General features: G+C 40.0%; 1 protein-coding gene across 1 annotated transcript; it reads left to right on the forward strand.

The window, feature by feature from the left end:
- Positions 1-2,900: 2,900 nt before the first annotated feature.
- On the forward strand, positions 2,901-14,047 carry LOC139924118 (solute carrier family 2, facilitated glucose transporter member 1-like; the record flags this gene model as incomplete). Its single annotated transcript, XM_071915061.2, has 9 exons — positions 2,901-3,014; positions 3,850-4,010; positions 5,953-6,193; positions 6,495-6,657; positions 9,814-10,001; positions 11,175-11,279; positions 11,381-11,479; positions 13,113-13,316; positions 13,724-14,047. Coding segments are annotated over 9 exons (1,599 nt in total), but the record flags the coding sequence as incomplete, so codon positions are not given.
- Between the last annotated feature and the right edge of the window lie 263 nt (positions 14,048-14,310).

The raw sequence follows: 14,310 nt of genomic DNA on the forward strand, positions 1-14,310 counted from the left end.
GGTTACCCAGTCAATCCAACAGACAAACCAAAACAAGACACTTCCTCCAGCTATAGTCCGTAAAATGAAACAGAAATTAAAGCCAGATTTTACACAAATTACAGCGTAAAATTGCTGCCCTCTTCTTCATTACTGTGATATTTAGACAGTGTTTATTTCGAAAGATTTATTTTGGAAAACAACGAAGATGAAGGAAAAATAGCAAATATCTCATAACGTGATAAAACCACTAGAAAATGATCTGCAGTGAAAATCTCAGCAGCTGGTGAAGTAATCATTGAGTCCTTGGTATTGATCAACAAACCTATCAAATCCAGATATTTCATGGTCATTTTGTGCCATGGGGCAGTTAAAATCATACTTATTGCCCCTTTAGTTACTTTACCTTTATCCAGGGAAAGTTTTCTTTCTGTTTTAAGAACACCCTGCTTCACATTCGTAGCCCAGTTCATTATCCAACTCCCTCAGGGAATCACTAAAGCTCATCTTATTTTAGAAAGTTAAACACATTCACACCTGGGAGCCGCCCAGTACAACCAGTCCTGCTGTCTGTCGGCCTGCTGGAGCAGCTTATAATAAGAATCATTTTATTTATATTGCACCTTTCTTAAAACAAGTTTACAAAGTGATTCACAACCAGTAAAAATCAACAGACAGGTAAATAAAGTACAAACGAGTAAAAGAAAAAGCTATATAGCAGTATATTAAAAAGTACATAAAACAATGCAGGTTATAAAACAGAGTAGATAAACAGCAAGTACTGTACATATAATATATTTTCCTTTTTATCGTATTGTTTCTTTTATACACATTTTATTGTTGTTTATTATTGTCTGCTGTTGCTTCTCTTTTTTCTTAATATCTGTATTCTGTCAGGTCGTTTTATTCTCATTTTATTTTAGTGAAGCGCTTTGTAAGCATGTTTAAAGAAGTGCTATATAAATAAATAATTGAAATGAAATATAAAAGCAGGTAAAGAGCAGTTGGGGGTGCAGTGCCTTGCTCATGGGAACTTCAACAGATTATTCTTGGTTTCTAATTCATTTTCCTCACCATGACTGGCCCAGTCAGTTTTGGGATTCGTGTCAGTGATCTTCTAGTTAGAGACCTGCATCCTGAACTTTTAGGGTTACTGACTACTAGAAGTAGAGAAGGAGGAGTCAGTGACATCACCGTGACATCGCAGTGACATCACAGGACTCAGCAGGGAGGCGTTTCCATGTATTTTCTACTAAGCCGCTTTATGAAATGCCACACTGTCAAAGCCCAAATCACTGTTTCCAGACTAAACACATCTTGAACGAGGCTCAGAGATTATTAATCATAAAATCATAACATCCGCCCCTCGTGAAGAGAGAGGATCCTCCTGTTCTACTTCCTACTCGTCTGATCTCATTACAGAGCCGCATCGATCAGCTGTGGAGCCACCGGCTCAGCTGGACCGTTCAATATCGAATTTCATGTGCATTAAGTGATTATGTTTAGGAAACAAAAACAATTGATCACTAAAATGATGCTCTACCCAGCGGAGATGGGATCCTCAATGCATTAATTGTCTGTTTCATGAGAATTGAGTTTGCAGAGGTTCATTTCTAAATGTTGTGTATCCATTTTGGAAAAGTAGTTATCTCAAGTTCATCACTCAATGTATTAAATATAGAGGATCCAGTCTGTAAAAGTGCTTTTTGATTGATTGATTAGTTTATTAGAGTGTCATACACACAAGATGCCCAGCCAAGTATTACATGGGTGTATCATAAAAAAGAAAAGATTCAGCAAATTCTGATATCACACAGACAAAATATCCTGCCTTTTTTTCCCCATGCTTGAAGCGAGCGATATGGAAGCTGCCCTTTCTAAAACACAGTTCAAATTTTTCATAATTATCTAACACATTTCGTAGATCAACATTATGCCGGACAGTAAAACTTAAAACGAATCTCATTCTCAGTTTCTCCCAAATCACAAAGTAGAAGTAGATGTTCTTTCATCTTTAGGAGTTTTAATAAACCTTCCCGTTTCAACAGCTGGTGTTTTTCATTATGTTGCCGTCCACACTGCAAAAAACACCCATCTTAACGAGTCATTTAGCCACATACTCAGCCTTCAAATCTTATTTTTCTTAAACCAAGAGAAACATTCTGTCAATGAGATGAGATAACTCCAATGCAGCTTCACTTGTTTCAGTAATTTTCTAGAAATGAGTCAGAATGTTGAATCAAGTCAGAATAAGGCAGATCACTGCACTGCTATCAAAACATGACACTCGATTCTACAAAATTCATGAAATAAGTCGATTTGCATTGGAAACAAGTGAAATGATCAAACCCCATTGGCAGATTTTTTTCACTTGTTTTAAGAAAATTATGATTTTTACGACCCAATAACAGACTAAATGACTTGTTAAGATGGAGATTTTTTGCAGTGCGTAAAAATCATTTACCTACTGCTGTCCTTTAGGAAGTAAGTGTGTTTTTTTCCAATTGAAAACATAAACATAAACAGCATTAAGAGCCTCTGTAGCAGCAGACGTAGTGGCTTCACTATCTGAATATGATGCGTAACCTTGTGCAGCCTCATGTGGGTTTATCGTAGCGAGCTATAGATCGCTGTGTGACACCTGATAGGATGCTGCTGTTGTTTACATACTGTAGTGTGTCACCGCCGCTCTGAATATGTGCTGCGTCACTGACCTCTGCCTGTGTGTCTGCACTGCATCTGTGTCTGTCTGCTGAAAATCTCATTATAAACTCTGATGACATATTTAATTTGTCTCTCTGTCTTCCTCTTCTTCTCTTCTCTTCCTCTCCTCCCCACCTTGACCTCTACCTCCCCTTCCCTCCCTTTCCTCTCTCTCTCTCCCGCCATTTTCTCCTCCTGCGCTCCTCTTCCCCCCCCTCTTATCCCTGCAGGATAAGCAGGTAACAGGTTATCTCCTGTTCTCCCTGTCCACCGCTGTCATCGGCTCTCTGCAGTTTGGTTACAACACAGGAGTCATCAACGCTCCGGAGCAGGTTGGTGATCATAGTGAGAAAACAGCAGCAACATCAGTATATTCTGTCGCAAGGAGAAAGATCGAAGCCCACCTGGGTAAAGCTGCAGGAGGCAACTCTGCATGCTCTCTACGAACCAGTAATCCCTTAAAATACCCTTACATTTACACAAATTCACCCCATTATTCATGCAAAATCCCCTTAAAATTAGTTATTCATGGCGGAGACCCCGTCAAAACCTCCTTGAACACCCCTTAATGTTTGACTCCTTACTTTCTAATTTAATGTAAAATTCAGGGAAACAGGAACTTTCCATTAATAACTCATTAATAACCTGTAAACCTGCACAAAAGGCATGAAAAATCCCTTAATTTCTAGTGTCTCCACAAACCAATCCATGAATAAATCCCATAAAAACCCCATTGCTGTTATTTTTAATGGATAATTTTACAACGGAGCAGAATGTTCTTTGCATCCTTGACTGAGATCAATTCAAAGTAATGGGAAAACTTCCAGCTGCTGAAAGTCTGCGTCTCTCCCTTACCCTCCATCTTTTGTTTTCAAAAATCAAACAGGGATTTGAAAGAGAAAAACTTTCAAAGGAGAGTTAAGGGGGGTTAAGGTTGAAGTAACGCAGTAACAGAGCGTTACTAGTGCAGCTTTTAAAAAGGTTAAATAAAAAAAATTTAAAGAAAAAAAATAGCAGCATCAGTCAATCCTTTTCTTCCCTTTTCTCTGTAGTTTGACTATTGAAAAAGACTTCTGGTATTTCATCTAATCCTCTTCTCCCCTCCTCTCTCCTCTCCTCTCCTCTCCTCTTCCCTCCCTCCATCCCTCCATCCCTCCACTCATCCAGAAACTGCGCTCTTTCTTCAACGACACCTGGATGGAGCGTTACGGCGAGCCCATCAGCCCGGGCGTCTGCACCATCGTCTGGAGCTTCGCTGTCGCCATCTTCAGTGTGGGCGGCATGGTGGGCTCCTTCAGCGTGGGCGTCATGGCCAACAGATTTGGACGGTGAGGGATGAGACTTAGCAACATTTTTAAACTTAACTAAACAAAATGTAGTTCTTCTCAGCTGGTCTTACATGTAAAGATTGTCTGAGTTCTGATTATATTCACAAATACTGATTGGATTGTCTCAGTTTATGGGCTCAACATGCAGGATTTTTCTTTTTCATTGAGTGGTATTTTCCTTTCCTGTCTCTCTGTCTCTGCCGGTCTGGCTGAGCTGAAACGTCAGAAGTCGTTACTCTTAATGGAGTTTATGGAGCGTGACTTTCTTGGCCTCGCTGCTCTCTTGTTCCCTGGAGTTGTTCCTTTTATTTTTTCCATTTGTCTTTACATTTTACCCTCACTGGGCTTCTCTCTACTCCTTATACCACATTCTTTCCATTCTGTGTGAGGAGACTATATGTTTTTATTGTTTGCCACCAGAAACGTGTTTCACGTACAGAGAAAGTGCAAATTGTGTGATCTCAGTGGAAAATAATTTCTGCCTTAACTCACTGATTCTTTTCATGCTTAACACACTCATGCTTTAAAGTGATTAAATAAATCAAATTTCTAAAAGGTAAAAAAAAAAAAACTAGAAAAAAAAACATAATCACAGATAACAATACACACCATCTATTCACAATTTAACTGTATAAACTGTATAAATAACAGTTCATTTATTCTTCATTTGGATTAAAAACAAAAAGTAAATTAAAGTCAAACAAAAATTAAAATTCTGTATCAGCAGTGCAGGTATCCTGACCTTGACCTTGACAACCCCCCCACACAGAAAGATGTTTACACTCCACACCTGGGCTAACATCTATCAATCAATGAACTAATTAGTCAGGAAAGCATCTAACCTTCCACATGCACTTAGGTAGGCCAATCAATCCTAATGCAATCAGGTGAATTTCTCAGTTCATCAATAAATCTGTCAGTTTTATGTTCTTCACCCACAAACCTCTCACTCGCCCTCCTCTCCCTCTCTCCCCTCCTCCTCTGTCTGACCTAACACCTTCCTCTCCTTTGCTCATATTTTATTCTTTCCCCAGCACTTCGCACTTACTTGATTATTCTATGGATATTGTCAGAGCGCTGTGACCTTTGACCCTTGTGCTCCTTACTATAGAGGTTTTACAGTTGCGTCACAAATCTCCCGGCAACTGGTGCCATTATGGAGGTCCAGCAGAGAATTGGCTGTACGCAAATAATCGCTAACAACCAGGCAAGAAAAAGAGAGATAGCTTGTTGTGGTGTGGCTGTAGATCAGTAACTTTCTCAGTAAAAGTGAATAATTTGATAAAGTAGATTTGTTTTCAAATTGAAACTGTCTTGTCTTTAGCCCTAGTCTCTACTCCAAAACACTCTGAGTTGTAGCTTGAGAAGAGTCAGCTCAGTTAACCTGAACAAACTGTTAGCTAGCTAACTAGCCAGCAAACACACTGATGTTAATGTGAACATGCCAGAACTAATGTTAGCTTTTACTAGACAAAAATCTACGCAAATCAGATGTGTTTACAAAAAGACCATTATATTTAGCTGACCAGATGCTATTAGCGAGCAAACAAGCTGACAAAATCCATCCGATTCATCAGTAGAAACATTATCAGTTCTCATTCAAAAACAGCACAGAAATTAACCATGCTTACTGAATTCAGTTGAGTGGTATGTTTAGAAATATAATCAGCTGCTCACAGCCATTGACCATGAGCTCAGGACCTCCAACATGGCTGCCAGAGGGTGTGTTACGTCACCTGAAAGCCCTCTATTGGTTGCTTGTAATGTTGCTGATTTAGGAATTAGGCTTAACTGCATTCATTGTTAATCACTCTGAATAACAGCATCAGCTAAATGCCCTAAAATGTAAATTGTAAATGCGATTGGTCGGCTGCTTATGATTTGTTAAATAATCAAGGAATGCATTAATAATCTCTTGTTTGGTCCTGTCTCTCCCCCTCAGACGTCGCTCCATGTTCCTGGTCAACGTGCTGGCGGTGATCGGCGGCCTCCTCATGGGCTTCTCCACCATCTGCTCCTCCTATGAGATGGTGATCGCCGGTCGGCTGGTCATCGGCCTGTTCTGCGGCCTCTTCACCGGCCTGACTCCCATGTACGTGGGCGAGGTGTCGCCCACCCCCCTCCGAGGAGCCTTCGGCACCCTGCACCAGCTGGGCGTGGTGGTGGGCATCCTGATCGCACAGGTCAGCAGGAGGCTTCCTAACACACCTAGACAGGAATAATGATAACTGTCTGTTTTGTCACCTTGCAGATGACATAAGCATTTGCTACTATGTTTGTTGTCTGTGACTGTTGCTCTCCTTACTGTTGTTGTAGTCAATATTTTAGTCAATAGCCTAACTGTATAATAGCTGCTGAAGGAGAGGAAGGCATTTCTCATTCATATTCTCCACCCAGATGATTGTATTTCAGTCTCTAACAGGGTGTAGCTGACAGTAAGTGCCTGTAATGTGACCTCACCCTCCTGCTGTCTCCTGTGTTCAGATCTTCGGTCTGGAGTTCCTGCTGGGCTCAGACAGGCTGTGGCCCCTGCTGCTGGCTCTCACTGTGGCTCCTGCTGTGCTGCAGTGCATCCTGCTGCCCTTCTGCCCCGAGAGCCCCCGCTTCCTGCTCATCAACCTCAACCAGGAGGAGCAGGCACGCAAAGGTGCCAATACTACTGATACTGCTGATATTAATAATACTGCTACTGCTACCACAACTACTACAAACACTACTACTGCTACTACTGCTACAAACACTACTACTGCTAATATTAATACTACTACTGCTGCTACTGCTACCATGACTACTACAAACACTACTACTGCTAATATTAATACTACTACTGCTGCTACTGCTACCATGACTACTACAAACACTACTACTGCTGCTACTACTACTACTACTACAAACACTACTACTGCTAATATTAATACTACTACTGCAACTACTACTGCTACTACTATTACTGCTGCTGCTACTACTACGACTGCTGGCACCACAAATACAACTACTACTGATAGTAGTCTAATACTAGTACTGCTACGACAACTACTAGTACGACTGCTACCACTACTACTACTGCTGCTCCTACTACTGCTACTACTAGTGCTACCACAAATACTACTGCTACTGCAACTACTAATAGTAATACTACTACTGCTACTACTACTACTATAACTACTACTACTACTAGTAGTACAACTGCTATTACTACTACTATGACTACTACTGCTAAAACTACCACTACCACCACTACTGGTGTTACTGCTACTACTTCTACTTCAGCTACTAATATTACTTCTGTTACCACTACTACTACTACTACTACTACTACTACTACTACTATTACTACTACTAGTACTAGAAGTCAGCTCATGGCACTGACAAAGCCACCATATGTTATAATAATATATATTGCTACTACCACTATTAACACAGTATAACTATATAGAGGAATACTATTAAATGTAAGAATGGTAAGAATGATAAATGTGATATAAGTGAGTATATAAGTAAGAAAAAACAAGCAGCAGAGGCTTTCAAGGGTAGTTAACACACTAAAATAAAGTTGGACTGTTATCTGCATCTGTCTATAAAATAAAAGTCCTCTCCTTGTTAAAAGTTCAGTAAAGCTGTAGCTATCCTGAAATGTGAAGAAATTACTTTTTTTTTTTTTTTTTACCACTCTGTAGTTACTTCAAAATGTTATTTCAGCTGGAGTCTAGTGAACTGGCTGCTGTGTTCCTTGGATGTTCAGTTTTTGATAAGAAGTAGAGTTTCTTCCCTTAGTTACATTTGATTACATGGTGGATAAAGTGCTATTACTCAAATTGACTGTAGGACAAATTTAATTATAGCATGTAATCATTTAATTACAATTTACCTCTGCAACTGAGATCCAGGCACAACCCACCCTTCTAACACTGAACCCCATTGTTCCTAAATCTGCCTTGACAGATACTTTGCTGTATAGGCCTCTGGAAGAAATATCTCTCCTTTACTCCTGATATGTTTAATACATGTAGAGAGAGGACAAGGAGAGAGAAAAATGGAGAGAGCGGAAGAGTGAAAGGGAGAAGCAGCAGACGAATGGGCGAGAGAAAGAGACAGATGGAGATGGAGCAACAGGAGGAGGGTGGGAGAAAAAGAGCAGATGAGAGGGAGGGAAAGCGAGAGAGAAACATCAAAGAGAGAGAGAGAGAGAGAGAGAGAGAGATACAGTAGGTACAGATAGAGTGAGATCAGGTGAGTCAGGATCTGGTTTTAGCCCGGAGAGAAGAGTCCTTGAGCAGCCAGAAGGTTTTGGCAGCAGTTCAACAGGCGGGCTGTCAGGGTCGACTCCGAGCCGCTGACCCACTTCTCCTTCACACCTCCACTCTGACTGTAAACAAACACACACACGGCTCAGGCTGCACAATTAAAGCTGCACTGGGCAAGAGTTTAGGTGAAAATACTTCTGTTATCAGCGTAAATCGCAAAGTGTGGCTGCAAAAGAGAAGAATGTCCCATCCCCCCTATTTGAGATTTGCTCAAATTAAATTCTCGGGTTGCGGAAGGAAATATTCTCCATGCTCATTTTCTCCTAAACAGCAGAAAGCAAGCTGAACTCACCAATGATGACAATGACACCAACGAAGAAGTAGTAATTTGGGCCTGAGGAGTGCTCAGTTTACTGACATCACATTTCATGATTTCTGGGTAATTAAGTACTTCAAATTTTCAACAGACAACAGCAACAAACTGCAAAGTTGCAGATTTAAGACTAGTTATAAGGTCTTAAAAAAAAAAAAAACTCTCTGATTCTACAAATGCTACTTATTCCTATTGAAGACTTAGAAATGTTGACAAAATGCACTTATTTTAAGTCGTTAAATGACATAATGTAATGTAATGTAAATGTCTCAAGTGAGGTTAAGGTAAGGGTTAAGGTTAGAGTTAGGGTTATAATGACCTTTTTTAGAAAAGACAATTGCTAGCCAAATGTTCCAGGTTAAAGATAAAGTAACAACCAAGCTACAAAATAACTCTATTCAGACAGAAATATTTAACAATTTTATCATTAGTGTGATTCGACTCCTCTCCCACTATTTACTGTAGCTGTTTTTCACGCCTGTGTGCCAAAACAACGCTGACTCAACATCAGCAACCTGTCAGCACAACAGAGCCTTGATCTTTATCTGTGTGAACTGTTTTTTTTTTTTTACTTTTCTTCCTGTTTTTATGTTTGTGTGCCAAAGAAAACATAGACCACTTTTAGGTAACGCTTTATTTTCTGGGTCTGCAATTTCCTAATAATTTCCTAGAAAGGAACTGTTAATTTCTTAGAAGGTTTCCTGGAAAGAACCATTACATTATGTAGTATTTATAGGGAAAATAGAGAAAGAGTTCAATGGTAGCTGGTAGCTGGTAAGTTCCTCCAATTTCTTCTGTTGTTTCCAAGACAATGAAATTATGTAGTAGTTATATAGAAAATTAGAAATTAACAAAATGTAATAAAAAATCCAGCAAAAAACTATATTATATCCTAATTATATGAATTATGACTTGTGATACTTGACCTCTGCCTATTATTTTTCCGATAAAAAGTTTATAGTTTTTGTTTCTTTCCAGGAAATTCTTTAGAAATGTTCAGTATCTTATCGACTGCTCACATTTTCTGTAGCACTACTGCATCATTTCATGGTTCTTTCCAGGAAGCTTACTAAGAAATGAACAGTTCCTTTGTAGGAAATTATTAGGAAACTGTGGACCCAGAAAATAAAGCGTTACCCACTTCTATGACATACGATAACATGCCTGTGTTGTGTTGTGTCCCCAGCCCTGGTGCGTCTGCGGGGCAGCGAGGACGTGAGTAAAGACATGCAGGAGATGAAGGAGGAGAGCGCCAAGATGGCCATGGAGAAGAAGGTGACCATCCCCGAGCTGTTCCGCACGGCGGCGTACCGCCAGCCGCTGCTCATCGCCATCATGCTGCAGCTCTCCCAGCAGCTGTCCGGGATCAACGCTGTGAGCCACACACACACACACACACACACGCGAAGAACACACACAAACATACAGAGATGAATACAGAGATGAATACGTATCGACACACAAGCATACACAGAGGGATACACACATCTTCGGACACACACACTTGTCCACACACACTAGGGAGAAACTGAGGTCCTGTAAAGACTCAATACAAACACACACTCCATTCAATCAATGTCAAAAGGTCACTGTGTGATTCTCAGTGGAGGGAAGGACTTGTAATGCAGGTTTAGTCCAGCTGGGTCCCCGAAGACTCAAATGTCAGCTGCATTCTGCCTGTATGTGTTTTAGATTTGACTCATTTTCTATGGTTGTGCTCATTTTAAGTCACTCTGGGTGAGAGTGTTAGCTAAATCCCTAAAAATGTCAAATGTAAAAATGTACTGTAGGTATTTAGCTGACGCACTTATCCAGAGTGACTTACAATCAGTGCAAAAGTAGAATGAGCTTTATTTCCTAGTTCACTAAAATTAATTTCACACACCTTTCTGAGCTGATATAAGTCCTTATGATCTAAATTCATGATATCCATTATAGCAAACCTTCCATATATAAGTAAACATCACTGATCTAAGTTATAATAAAATAGGATCATAAGGTTACAAGCAAATAAATCGTACATTACTGATCTATTCTGAAAATATAATTGCTGTTCATGTATTTTTGTGGTTGTCTGCCTGATGGAGTGACTTACAATGAATGCAACAGTAGAGCAGTTCTCTATGGGAAATTTATTTTATTTTATTTTATTTATTTAGCCTTTATTTTACCAGGAAGTCCCATTGAGAGGGTTACACAATAAAACATACAAAAACAGTACAGAAAAAGAAAAATACACAAATATGTACAATAACAAAAATCACAATTTAGATCAGAAACAGGAGCACACATCTTGCATAAGACTAGTCTGCTAAATATAATACTAATACCAATTAGTAATACTAAACAATTAAGTATTAAGTTAGTTAAACCACCTATGTAAAAGAGAGTTTGCTCACATTTTAAGTTAAAATGAAAATACTTTGCATTATGAGCTACTTGAAACCTGGATCTGGTGAAGAAAATGAAAGACATTTATTAAGACAAAAGATGAATTTATTATTTGTCCCCCATGTTTTATTTTTCCATCATCTCTCCCTCCCTCAGGTGTTCTACTATTCTACTGGGATCTTCCAGTCAGCTGGAGTGAAAAAGCCCATTTATGCGACCATCGGCGCCGGCATCGTCAACACCATCTTCACTATTGTTTCTGTGAGTACCGTCGATGCGTGTGTGTGTGTGTGTGTGTCCCTGCATGTGTGTGTGTGTGTGTTTCCAGCAGTACATCACTCAGTCTCTTCTCTCTCCTGCAGCTCTTCCTGGTTGAGAAGGCGGGACGAAGGACGCTGCACCTGCTGGGATTGGGTGGGATGGCTGTCAGCGCTCTGCTCATGACCATCTCCCTGCTGCTGGTGAGTCACTGAAAACTCAGAATCAGAATCAGAATCAGGTTTATTGCCAAGTAAGTTTTCACAATACAAGGAATTTGCCTTGGTATGTAGGTGCATACAATAAACATAAACATGGAGAAAAATAATAGGGATAGCTCTTCATCCATACACACACAAGGCATTTAACCCCCAATCATATGCATGTCAAATATAGATACAAATATACAAATACTATGCATTTTATAATAATAATATTATGATTACTGCTGAAATGATTAGTTGATTGATTAGTCGTTTTAGCCATTTAACAAGCTTCACAAATGCTAAAATTTGCTGCTTTTCTCTGTTTCATATAATTGTTTTTGGCTGCTGGTCAGACTGAGTCAGTGATTTTAAGAATCACTTCGGGCATTATTTTTGACATTTTATAGACTAAATTATTAATCAATTAATCAGAAAAAGAATCAATAGATTAATCGATAATGAATCGATAATAGTCATTAGTTGCAGCCCTAATTCTAATAGTGATTTGGTTACTTATCTGTGGTCGAGCGACTGAATCAGTCAGTCATTAGATGAATACATACAGTGTAATTAAGGCAGAATGTTCAGCAGCCTGGTAATTATCACAAGTGAAGCCTGATGGTGATTCATGACGGCTCGTTATCAGCTGAAGGGGCTCAGTTTGCCACTTTTGTTTTTTTTTGTTATAATGACAGACTCCTTGTCAGTACGTCGTCCCGCTAATTACACAGCTACTTAACAAAGACATTCATCATTTGACACAAAGTATTGATTTAAAATGACTTTATTACAGGTTAAAGTGATTTACAATCTTCCACCAAACAAACAAACAAAAAACAGTCCAGCAGGACCGTCTGCAGTAACAAGTATCGTGTTTTGCCACAAGGTTTTTCTAGTTCATTTGAGATATCCACAAAATCAAAAAAGTTTGTAATACTGACCTGCTCCGTTTACATTATCCCATTTATTACACAGATATAACAAATATTATATTTATCCGTATTATTATTATGGATATTACAACAAAGACATGAATCATTTGGCACAAAATATTGATTTAGAGTGATTTTATTACAAGCTAAAGTAATTTACAGTACAAACCTCCACAAAAAAACATAGCTCAGCAGGACTGTAACCATAGAAACGTCTGTAGCTAGCATCCATGAGCTATCATGTAGCAGAACTGTAACCATGGCAACATAAACAAATCAGGTAAGATAACCGTTCAGCCTCTAACCAGCAATCAAAACTTCACGCTCTCTAAATAAATTTAAATATTGGAAAAATCTTCAATGTTTCTAACTTGGTTAGTCGAGTGTTTGTCGGCAGAAACCAAGAAGTGACATTATTTTAATTTGATTAGAAATCAATAATTTGGCCCGGACTTCTTGACTGTGGACCGATGTGATTAGATGTGAAACAGCGGTCTGTTATTCCGAAATAACAGACATCAGAATGCATTTATGGGCCAATCAGAATTGAGTATTCAACAAAGTATTTAATAACTCTCTCTCTCTTGCTCTCTTAGTCACTGGCCATTGAAACATAAATCAATCAAATGAAATCAATCAATCAGTGAGTGAATTCATATATTAACCGTCAGTCTTTCCCTCTCCTTCCCTCTGAGCAGAAGGACATCACGGCCATGAGCTACGTGGCCATTATGGCCGTCATGATGTTCGTGGCGATGTTTGAGATGGGCCCCGGTCCAATCCCATGGTTCATTGTGGCGGAGCTGTTCTCCCAGGGGCCGCGGCCCGCCGCCATGGCTGTGGCCGGCTGCTCCAACTGGACCGCCAACTTCCTGGTCGGAATCAGCTTCCCCAAGCTAGTGGTGAGGGAGGGAGACCAGCCAGGCTCTGGTTTGGGTTTAGTTTGGGGTTTTCTGTTTTCTTCTTCTCTCATTACTTTTCTGTTCTCTACACTTATCTTCTTCTCTTGTCATTTTTGTCACGTTGTTTTTTTTTTTCTTTTCTTAATTTGTACTTTTGTCTGTTGTTTCCTGTTTTCCTCCCACCTTCTGTAATATTTTAGTAAACACTGTTTTACTCTTCTCTTCTTCTCCCCCTCTTTTCTCTTTTGTTCCCTGTGATCGTCTTCTTCTGTTGTATTTTTTCTTTGACTTTTTTTCCTCTTAACTTGTGCTTTTCTGTTCTGTTCTGTTTAGTAAACACTGCAGATGTGAAATCAAATATGAAATCAAATATTTCCATAGTTCTGACTCCTCTCTCTCCTCTGCAGGAATGGTGCGGTCCCTGGGTCTTCATCATCTTCACCGTCTTCCTCATCCTCTTCTTCATCTTCACCTACTTCAAAGTCCCTGAGACCAAGGGTAAGACCTTCGACGAGATCGCCCGCTGCTTCAGCAGCGGCCAGTCTCCCTCTTCCCCGTCCGTCGAGGCCCCGCCCACCAGCGCCAGCGCCGCGGCGACGCTTCCCGCCTCGCCGGTGAAGGAGAAGGTCCCGTTGGTGGAGTCGGGGGCGGCGGCGGCGGCTCCGCCTCCTGCGGCTGAAAGCACGCCCCTCGAGGATAAATCTAACTCCACAGTACAGGAGAGTCTGTAGAGAGGCGGTTTAGAGGGTGAAGGGGGTTATAAATGAAGGAAGAGTCACAGAGAGTTCAAAAACACTGTAAATTTTCATTCACCGTCACACAATACAATAGAAACTCATTCATTTTATAATAGAACTAGAGAGCCATAGCTGTAGGCTCTGGCCTCTGAACAGTCGCTTTTCGCTTCCGCAGAGAGTCAGACTCGACTTTTGCCGACATGAAATAATTTTTTGATTCTCTGTGACGTTCCAGACGATTCCTTCTTTTAAATTCC

Source organism: Centroberyx gerrardi, chromosome 19 (assembly GCF_048128805.1).
Source record: "Centroberyx gerrardi isolate f3 chromosome 19, fCenGer3.hap1.cur.20231027, whole genome shotgun sequence".
Classification (NCBI taxonomy): domain Eukaryota; kingdom Metazoa; phylum Chordata; class Actinopteri; order Beryciformes; family Berycidae; genus Centroberyx; species Centroberyx gerrardi.